Raw genomic sequence first — 11,275 nt, forward strand, 5'->3', positions numbered from 1 at the left:
CAGAACATTCATAACGCGGCTTTGCGCTATCAGCAAGGATGCCCTAGCATTTTAGCAGACGTTAGTTTTTGGAGAAAACTGCTGTTTTCTCCAAAAACTAACGTCTGCTAAAATCCTGACTTATCCACCCCTAACATAGGGGGTGGATTCTGCTGATACGACCACAGGGTCGCATCAGCAAGGTTATCGCCGTTTTGCAGGGAACATCGCTGGAAAACCAGCGACGTTCCCTGCAAAACGGCGATTTCTCTGCTATCGCAGGAATTTTTATCGCCTTGTAGATACACGTTGCTAATAACGCGATATCTCTGCGATAACAACCTGCGATAGCGGGCGTTAGGAAAAGAAGCGCTAAGCACGCTTTGCGATAGTTATCGCAAAGTGTTGCTAATATGCCCCTAGCTAACTTCAGAAATGAGAAATAGGCGTCGCCACACATTAGAGTCAAGCCTACCAAGGGGCATATTATCAAGAAACGGCGTTAAGCTTATCGCTGCTTTCTGCCGCTAAAGCGGCGATAATGGGCTTGATAATAGGCCCTTGAGAATTCCCATAGAAGCCCATGTTCTGGTGTTAACATGGGCTTCTATTGGAATTCTCTGCAGCATATTATCAAGCCCATTAAAGCGGCGATAATTTTAACGCCCTGCTTGTTAATATGCCCCCAAGAACCATGAACGCTTCAAGCTCGAGGTGGCATCCGTTTCACCCAGAGCAAAGCTACTTTTAAATCATATTTTATTAGATTCTAAACTTAGCAGGAGACAAAACCTACACAAATGTACTAACTTCACTATTACTTAAGAATACATCAACAATAGTAAAGCAACAAAGACCAGTAAAGATACACTTACAATTATTTTCTAATTCTTAGACCCATCGTAGGCATGCACGATAAAGGGTTGGGGTGATGAGGGAGGAGGGGAGAGATACAAATAATGAATATATAAACGTTATAAATATCTATAAAAAATAACAATTTATTATTATTGTTATTATTATTTATTATTAGCAACAATTGATAATAACAATAATAATATAATTAGAACAATAGCAGACAACATACATTTATTGGCATAACTCATTGAATTTCTTCTAGATTTAACCCTACATACCCATTCGATTTTTATTGAAAAACATCACGTTCTCACAGGTAGATCCAAGGCTACGTTTTGAAGACAACGAAACACTTATGTTTTTACAGCACTGATCTCACTTATTGTACAGCGCTAAGAGGTACTTTGAGTGTGCGAGCGCTATAGTAGGCAAACCAGCATTATACCGATGAATACTTTACTTTCTCTGCTCTGCGCAGCAGCCATTATTCATATCTAGAGCCGCGTGATAGATATCTCACGCTCTAGTGTGAAAAGACGTACACTTTTCATCTCTTATGTTATAGCCAGGATGTGCACGCAATGCACTGTAAGGAACAACTCTCACTGCGCCTTATAACGTCAAACAGGCATGAGATGACATTCCTGCCGAATGCCTTAAGAAACGTCTCGCGCGCCACACACACGTGCGCATGCCTACTTCCTTCATGGTGTAAACTACAAACAGACCAGGGCACGGCACAACATACTTCTAAGTAAAATGTCACAAGCACTGTGCTATGGCATTTGTCAGACATTCCTCCCCTAACCATACCATTGTTAGTTTTAAAAGCCCGAAGGATCTTCAGACTTAGACGACGGATACCTGTGGCGCAGCAACATTGAACTGGGACCCATTCCTTGTTTCAGCAGTAAAAAACACAACTATATTGGGGGTACAGTGAGCCTCGCACACTCCGAGGCCTCGGTGCCACTGCACATGTTGCACTAGTGACAGGTGCGCCCCTGGAATGGAGGATACTGTACCTCTTCATAACGACGGTTCCCTCAGCTGGCGCCAATCTTCGGGGCTAGGTTACTCTCTTCCCGGATAGGCTCACAGCACGCTCTAGGTGACGGGCCTCGCGACTGCTTTTCCTTGTTGCAATTCACGGTTATAAACCGGGACTGAAGTTCAGGAGCCGGGTAAGTGCGTGGAACTTTAGCCCCTGGGATAAGGGTCTGCAGAGGCAGCAGAACAACACGTCACATGACGCCGCCATTACCCACTCCTGCTCCCTGTGACTCGTGACTCATGACCAGAGGCGCAACTAGAGCCAAATTTCGGGGGGGGGGGGGGGGGGGGGGCTGAATCTTTTAAGCCATAGGCAGAGTGGAGCTGGAGGGGCTCTTAGAAGGGGTGAGACAACAGTGAGGCCTCATTAACATGCAAACGGTCCTTTAAAGACCTGTGAAGTGCTCGGTTGCGGCTGTGTGTGTGTGTGTGTGTGTGTGGGGGGGGGGGGGGGGGGCTGAAGCCCTGTGAGTCCAATGGGTGTTGCGCGCCTGCTCATGACTAAGGGTGGCCGTGGGTTCACAGGGGCTCTCCGTGATTTGCGCAGTCCTTTCTAATGTGGTCATTGATATGGTCAGGAGAAAGAGTGATAAATATTTTAGGGTGTGCACCGTTGACTAAATACAGTCAGCCACGTGACTATTTAATGGAAGAAGATGTGTCCTGGTGTCAGAATTACTTCCCAGTTTCTTCAGTCCTGATGGAATGTTGGATACTTTGCACACATCCTTTAATCACAATTCGTGTGCAAACTCCCATTCGCACTTTTGAAGCCGGATGCATTTAGGATGCAGTAAGAGTACAGGCAGGGAAATGATGAACTTTGATTAGATCTTCCTGCCATGATCACTACACTAGTGTTAACTAGAGGCATGAAGGTATCCAGCTGTGAATCAGGGGTGTGCCGGAAGCAAATACACTCAAAGGACTGCCAAAGCAGAAAACACAAACCACAGAGTATGACTTTAGTAGCACTTTAACAACACACCTCATAAAACCAGAAAAGTGGAGGCTGTCTATTCTAAAGCAAACATATGCATGTTTATGTGAGGATGAGAAAAGACTTGGGCCCATTTTTACTAAGCCTTTGTGTTGTCCTTGCAAGGCGACGCAAGGCGACACAAGCATTTACAATGCAATGGTCTCGGCATTGTTAAAGTTAGAGCTATTGGCATTGCTCCACGCCTCACCTCGTACTCAGTTGTTTCTCTTAGTCTGGTAGTCTGTTCCTTTCCTTCGCTCCTCGTCAGCAGTGAAACTGCATTAACACAGCTCCAATCATCTTCAGGTGACTGTGCATCAACTCTGCGGGTAGCCCCCCCAGGAGTTCAGTGGGGATCCCGTCCAGAAGCTCGGGAGGAAGCCCCTCCAAGACATCTGCTGACAGACCCTTACCCACTGACTCCCAGAGCAGAGGGTCTGTGCCCAGGTAGAGCGCCTGAGCGTGCTTCCCCCTCCGCCCAATGCCTGAAGCATCTCCTGCCACTCGTTCTTCTCCTCCTCAGCACGCAGCAGCGACCAATCCCTGCCCAGCAAGGCCCCCCGGGCTAGGGCAACTAGCTGCAACCAGCGGGCGGGCAGACCAATTAACAACCGCAGCAGCAAGGCGGGTAACGGCCAAAAAAGCCATGCCAGAGCGCGGAACCAGGGCGTCCGGGAGAAGTGCTGGGGCCATCCATCCCGTCACCTCTCGGAGCCCGCCCAAGACGGCACGCCTCAGACCCGATAGCCTGGAACTTCGCCATTTTGCTGTGGCCCTGCCGGGCACTGGGGAGTCTCGGGTGCGAGGACGAACAAGGTGCTTAAACGGGTGCCCTCCATGCTCAGGCGACCTCAATGCGCCTTCTGCGTAACCATAGGCCTTTCTCAGGAAAATGAACGGGAGGCACCTCTGAGGGGCGCTGCTTCCGATTGGTCAATTTAGGGGCTCGTGACGACTTATCCTTAAGTTCCGTAGTGGTCGCGAGGCCAACTGTCACCAGCAGCAGGGGAGTCAAAACACTATGTTACGAAGGCGCGAACCCAAATCCTCGCAGCAGTAATCCGGAGGTCAGCATACTCAAAGGACAAGGGTGTAGGGCAGCTCCGTTCCTTGTTGATTGGTAGGTTGCTTAAACGGCCGCGTCAAAGCCAGGTTTCAGTATTGTAAGGGACTTAGATGGCCCCTCCTCATAGCGTGGCGGGTGGCTTCCCAGGCTCTCGGACATACGGCAGCCCCCTTCCGTGTCCGACAACTGCTGGGCCTGTACGATGAGGAAGATGGCGTCGCAGAGGAAGTAGGCTGTCGGGAAGGGTCAAGGAGTTTTGTGGGCGGAACTGGCACCTGTCACTAGGTGCCGCCGCTCTGCGTTCTAACAAATGCTTCCAACTGAGGCAAGCGGGTCTGATTTCGGCCTCCGGTAGCGGGGCTGCATGTTCTGTAGAGAGGACCGACCTACCTCCCTGCTGCTCCCGCAGATAACGATCCTTCTCTTTTTCTGTGAATACAGTTGGTTCTTCTATCTATTTCAAGAGCGCGTTCACCCTATTCTAATATAACTCACAAAACCCTGGTTTATGTGTCCGCCCCTCCCTTTTTAGTGTGGGTTGCATCAGCCGGAGCGGTGCTGCGCATGCGACGTGATTAAGGCAACCCTTGAAACCAGGCGTGCGCCAAATTGTATTCACTGCATTGCCGTGTAAGGGGTGACAAAAATCACGTTCACATAGTTAAAGTGAGTGACTGCGTCACAGCAAAGAAATGGACATCGACAACGTACACACTTTACAGTGAGGGAGCGGGAATACAGCCACCGCTCTGTGCCTTCGCAGACTCCTGTCTGCCGAGGATAAAAAAAATGCTCCGTTCCCAGTCCCGCCGCGCACAAAATGGCCGAACCTTCGGATTCCAAAAAAAAAAAAAACAAACACGCCCACCAGCGAAAAGTTGCAAAAAACACGCCCCCGAATCCGAAAAGGACGGGGCCTGTTCGGAGAGACAAACCTCTTCTCCAATGGCTGGCCAGCATTCAAGAGGCCAGCCAATGGAGAAGAGGGGAGAAGAGGGGCGGGTTCAAGCCCCTCTTCTCCAAGTCATTAAATCTCGTGAGCGAGACTGCGCAAGCGCAGCCTTCGCTAGCCGAGACCTAACAAAGGCTTAAGTAAAATTTACAAAGCCACCCAACGGGTGTTTTGTACCACTTTGTGTGACTTTGTGAAGAAATGTAATGCAACACAACAGCTTGCAATGCGCTACACTTCACAGTGGCAAAATCAGTAAACCTGGGATTGTGCAAAAATGGTACGCCACTCTCACCATGGCATAACAAGGAGAAATATGTTATTTCTGGGGGCGCTAGGTGGCGCACGTGCAGAATGGCCGCACTGGTGTGAGGCTCCTGCAGCCCAGCTCGATTACCCGTTAATTTATCCTACTTGGAGGCAGAGTAACGGTTCAAGGACGGTGGCAATGGTGTGCGAGTACGCTGTTGTGGCTCCGGTGTGAATTGGAGCCCAATCGGAGCGGATTTGGCCCTGCTATCCTGGGGTGCAATATTGCCCGGACGGTGGAGGGGGCGGAGACGGAGCCCTTCCTCGGCTCGTGGCAGTGAGAGAGCCCGGGGCGGTGCACGAGGCGCCTGGGCCTGGGCGCGCGCGCCGAGAGGGAGGATCGGCGTGGCTGATCCCGCTCACAGCGCCGAGGGACAGCACTTGCTGGGACGCGGCTGTCCGTGATCGCGGCGGCGACGGAGCAGATCCACCGTTAGCAGGAGGAACTTCAGGGACCCTTGAGCGCAGCGGCTGGGAGATCGCTGCATGTCCTCCGGAGCCTGGGGAGCGCCCTGTGCGGAACGTGGACGGCGGAGGCCCCCCCGGTTTACACTTGGTGAGTGCCTCGGGAACGCATCAGTGGGAGAGAGGCTGACTGTGCGGAAGCGGCGCTACTTGGGGACCGCGGCTGTAACGTGGCCGTTATCTGAGGAGAGCGTGGGAGGTGCAGAGCGGGTCACTGAGGAGCCGAGGGACTGCTGATGCTCCTGGAACTGTACGCTGGCCGGACTGCTTGGGGCGCTGGCTTGCCTTACCTGCTGGTGCAGGGACTGAGGGGTTGGTGCTCCCGATTTGAGTGCTCGAGGGAATCCTGAGCTGAGTTATCTGCTCGGGGGTATTCTGGTTGGTGCAGGGGGGGACCTGGACCCCCGAACCAATGGAGGATTGAACAGACTGTTGCTGTGTGCTGGGCCTGTGGTTGCTTCGTGGCCCCTGCGACGCTGCTGAGCCCTCCGTGTCGCCCTTTTGCTTCTGGTTTCAGAGGGTGCGGGATCTGGAGGAGGCATTGGGGGCTGTGGGGCCTTGATCTGGGTCGTGCCCTGACTCCCTAGTGTGGCTTCGGAGGTGGACGAACGGACTGGGCGAAAGTGCCGAAAAGAGGCGGCGACATGGGCAAGTCGGATGCCAGGCAGCCTAAGCTGACTTTTGTGGCACCTAAGAAGACCATGCGTGCCCCCCAGGATGGGCAGGAGCTGGGCGCTGGAGGGGGTGTCCAGAGTGAAGGGCCCGCGACGGCTGGGGATGTGCAGAGTATACTGCGCGAAGTCCGACAAGGATTCGCTACTATGGTGGACAAGATGGACGGGATGGCCTCGCGCATTGATGCTATCACACACAAATTAGATGACCATGAGGTCTGTCTCAAGGAGGCCGAGAGACGCATTTCGGACAATGAAGACACTGCTACGAGGGCGGCCACGCAGATCAATCGCATGGAGAAACTGTTGAAAATGGTGGCTGCAAAGAATGAGGATTTGGAGGCGCGCAGTCGGCGCAATAATATTCGCGTCGTAGGGATTCCGGAATCCACCAATACGGGGAGGATGGAAGACTATGTGGAGAAGATGTTGGTGTCTTCTGTTGGAGCGGATGCCCTCTCCGGGCAATTCATAGTCGGGCGGGCGCACCGTGCGCTGGGCCCGCGACCGCCCCCCGGGAGCACGCCTCGCCCCATCATAGCACGACTCCTGAATTATCGGGACCGGGATGCAGTATTGCGGATCGCAAGGAGCAAAAAGCAACTGTCATATGACGGCAACGCATTTACTGTTTACCCTGATTTCACTCCACTGGTTCAGGAGGAGCGTCGCAAGTTTACAGCGGTCAAGTCCAAATTGCGGCAGGCCCAAATAGACTATGCGCTGTTGTATCCGGCACGCCTTCGGGTGACCCACCAGGGCCAGCAGAGGTTCTTCACGTCACCACAGCAAGTGGAGGATTTTCTTAAGCATCTGCGGCGGACTGGCCGTGGAGTGGACGCTGCCGCTTCCTCGAGGCCTTCCTCCCCATCCGGGGTGGATGCTGGTGCACAGTAATTATAGCAGTGTTTTTTTTCTCTTTATTTTTATTTGCTGACTGTTCTGTTTCAGGTGCTTCTTCAGCTGGACTACAATGCGGGCAGCGCGATGACTGTATTGGTTACCGGGGTGGATGACTGGTGACTGGGTGGATTGCTGCACGCCTGCCTGCTCACTCTAAGTATGATATCTGATGGGCTGGGCACTCTCAGCTCCGCCTGAGTCCGGCCCTTACCAGCAGCGGTTGGCTGGCGGGGAGGGGAGCGAACGTGTGGCTGCCTAAGCGAACCCCCCATGGGTAATCCCCTGCAGTGGCACACCGCATGGTTTGCACTGTGTGGGTTGCTCACTGCTATATTGCATATGTTTTTTGGGGTTGTTGGTTCTAGTTTTTGTTTTTATGCATATTATTTGGGGGGGGGCGGAGGGTGGGAGACAATTACTGGCAAGTTGGGGCTGCTTCAGTGGGTGGGGGGAGGTTGTTTAGGGGTCCCTACTCAGAATTATTTGTTCTTCCTAATGGGGGATAGTTCGCATTCCGTTCTATTGGGCGAAATATTTACTGATGGATCTGTACATATGGCATTGGTTGCATTGTGGTATTGTAAGTGTTTCCGTTTCCTGCGCTATGTGGGGATGACACGAACCTCGTTGATTATTACTGCATATGTATATATATGTCTGATGGGACTGTGGACAAGTTGAACATCCTTACGTGGAATGTTAGGGGGTTGGGAGATGCTCGCAAAAAGCGACACATACTAGCCTACCTCGATCGCCATCAGGTGCATATCGCTATGTTACAGGAGACTCATTTCGCCCCCCGGAGTACCAATGCCTTTGCTAGTAGATGGGCGGACCACCGGATTTTTTCCTCTTACTCCTCTTATGCTAGGGGCACGGCTATTCTTATTAAGAAGCGCACACCATTTCAGCTGGCGGGAGCTACTTGGGACAAGCAGGGGAGGTACTGCATAGTCTAGGGTCGGCTGGGTTCTGACTCCGTCACACTGGCTTGTTGTTACGGCCCTAACGTAGATGCCCCCGACTTTTATACTGATTTGTGGGCTAAGGTGGTTGCAGTGGGCTCAAGTCATGTCATTTGGGGGGGTGATTTTAACGTCGCGTGCGAACCGGGACGTGACAGGTCCCACCCTGCCCCGCATCACTACACCCGGGCCCGAACGTCCCTTCAGGGCATACTTAACTCTTATCACCTACTGGATGCTTGGCGCCATTTACACCCACACAAATTGGAAGGTACGCATTTTACAGCTCAGGCGGCGTCCTGGGCGCGGTTAGATTATATATTTGTGTCCCGGGGCTTGGGGCCAGCCTTAACACAGGTGCAACACCTAGCCCGCACTTATTCGGATCACGCTCCGGTTAGACTCACCCTATCATCGGAGGATTACGGCCCTCCGCGCAATAGCTGGAGGCTACGTGCATCTATTTTGCAGGATCCAGTTTTTCAGGATGGGCTGGGGGAGGAGGTGAGTGATTTTTTTACTCGGAATAAGGGATCAGTTCAGCATGTTGAGACTGTTTGGGAAGCATTCAAGGTCACGCTCAGGGGATATTGCATATCCAAGGGTGCGGGTGTGCTTAAAGCTATTATGGGTACACTAAAGAGGCTGGATGGGGAATTGAAGGTTTTGGAGACCAGATTGGCTGAGTGCCCGGATGGTCCTACCCGGCTCAAGCTTAGAGAGGGGCTCACTGAGTATATGGAGGAGGCGAGACGTGAGGCGCGCTTTCGAGGTAAATACTGGGTGGCTCGACGGTACGGCGAGGGAGAGCGTCCGGGCAAGGCGCTGGCGGACGAAATTCGGAAGCCACGACACTCCTCTCTGGTGTTGGAACTGGCGGGCCCAGGGGAGGAAGTATACAGGGACACGGCGCGTATCCTCAATGCTTTTGCCACACATTATGACCAACTTTATACCACGGGGCGAGCCGGTGACTTGGACCTCGATGGTTATTTGTCCGATGTGGCGCTCGGATGGTTGAGTGACAGGCAACGGGAGTTTCTCTGCACCCCATTTCAGCTGGACGAGGTGCGGGAGGCCATAATGCAACTACAGTCTGGGAAAGCCACGGGCACAGATGGCATACCAGTAGAATTTTACAAAATGTACATAGATCAGATGGCTCCCATTCTGCGTGAGGTTTATGAAGACGCCCTAGAAGTAGGACATCTCCCGCCGTCTATGCGGGAGGCCCTGATCATTTCCTTATTGAAGCCTGGGAAGGCGCCCAATTTGTGCGACTCTTACCGCCCGTTGTCGCTTCTTAACTGTGACGTTAAGATATTAGCCAAATTGATAGCTAACCGACTCAGCTTATTGATGGAGGCATTGGTTCTCCCTGATCAATCAGGGTTCGTGCCCGGTCGAGCAACCTCCCATAACTTGCGCACTCTGTTCTCAGTGTTGAACAATGTTGCGCCAGAATTGCCTTTGGCGGCGGTGTTTCTGGATGCCACGAAGGCTTTCGACTCCCTGGAGTGGGACTATATGTTTGGGGTGATGGCGCGTATGGGATTTCCGCCTTTGTTCCTCTCTTGGATCAGGTTGCTGTATTGCATGCCTGTAGCTAAGGTGCTCGTTAATGGTCGCGTGTCCCAAGCTTTTTCGGTTACGAGGGGCACCCGCCAGGGCTGCCCTCTTTCTCCTTTGCTTTTTGCATTGGCGGTTGAGCCTTTAGCGGCTAAACTGCGACAACACCACAAGGATAAGGCGCTGCGTTGCAATATGAGGCACATATTAATTTCCATGTATGCGGACGACATCACGTTGTATGTTCGTGAGCCGCAAGTCAACTTAAATCCGCTCCTCCGTGAGTTTATTGTGTTCGGGAGGCTTTCAGGGATCCAAATCAATTGGAGTAAATCGTGCGTCTTCCCTTTGACAGCCGCCGCGACCCGATTTCCGCTAGATTACCCCTTGGAGTGGTGTGAGGATGAGGTGCGATATCTGGGCGTTATCGTCACGAGCGATAGGGATGCGCTCATGCGCCTCAATTACGGCACGGCATTGACGCGGATTGCGGACTATGTGACCCGCTGGATCACCCTCCCGCTCTCGTTGGCGGGACGTGCGTCATTGATAAAAATGGTAATTCTGCCCCAGCTGCTGTATCTCTTCTTAAATATACCCTTCTATCCTGGTACTTATTTTTTTAAAACATTGAGATCTGAATTGATACGCTTGGTGTGGGGGGGTAAGCACTCACGGCTACAGTGGGATGTCCTTGTTCGACCATACTCGCAGGGTGGCTTTGGAGTACCCAACTTTGAATTGTACTATCTCAGTGCGCAGGCGCACTACGCATATTTTTGGGTACATCAGCCGCGGTATATGCCGCAGGTTGCGGCGGAGCACTGGTTGGCTCATCCCATCCCGCTTGACGGAGCACTGTATGATGCGCATGTTGGCAGGGAGAAGCCGACGACGACGGTTGCATGCACAGTGGACGCATGGCGTCGTATTGGTAGCTTACTGGAGGCTCCTATGCTCTACTCTTCATTGTTGCCTCTTACCTATCACCCTAGGATGCCCTTACTGCAGGAAGCGGTGTTTCAAAGGTTTGCGGACCGCGTGTGCCTTAAAACATGGGGGGATCTTTACCGAAATGGTCGCTTTCGAACATTGGAATCCATACTCGGAGACTTGCCTAGCACTCCTCTCGACGCGTTTTTATATGTCCGCCTGCGGCAGGGCGTTCGTTCCCTCACCTCTGACTTCCCAACTGAGCCCCCTGAACTTGCGCCTCTACACTTGGCCCTTAAGAGTGCGACGGCGAAGCGCTTAGTCTCGCTTATATATAACACTGTCCACACACAGAGGCAGACGTCACCCGCTCCGGCCCGGCTGGGGTGGGGTGCGGAACTGGGGGCCGACCTGACGGATGAACAGTGGGAGTACTGTTCGACGCATACAGAACAGGTTTCGGCCAGCAGCCGCCTGCGCATTGTGCACTACAAATTCTTGCATAGACTTTATTACACACCGGTTAGGCTGCACAGGTACGGACTGCGGACAGCGGACACATGTGAG

The 11,275-nt window shown here is 52.5% G+C and overlaps 1 protein-coding gene across 1 annotated transcript in view; it reads right to left on the minus strand.

The window, feature by feature from the left end:
• Window positions 1-2,325, minus strand: part of PRAP1 (proline rich acidic protein 1) — a 33,325-nt gene extending 31,000 nt beyond the window's left edge. Inside the window, exon 1 of the mRNA XM_085607941.1 lies at window positions 1,863-2,325. Coding sequence (XP_085464067.1) covers window positions 1,863-1,870 — 8 coding nt within the window. The 5' untranslated portion in view covers window positions 1,871-2,325. The remainder of the gene's footprint in view (window positions 1-1,862) is intronic.
• Window positions 2,326-11,275: the final 8,950 nt, after the last annotated feature.

The sequence above is a fragment of the Triturus cristatus genome, chromosome 1_2 (assembly GCF_964204655.1).
Source record: "Triturus cristatus chromosome 1_2, aTriCri1.1, whole genome shotgun sequence".
NCBI lineage: Eukaryota > Metazoa > Chordata > Amphibia > Caudata > Salamandridae > Triturus > Triturus cristatus.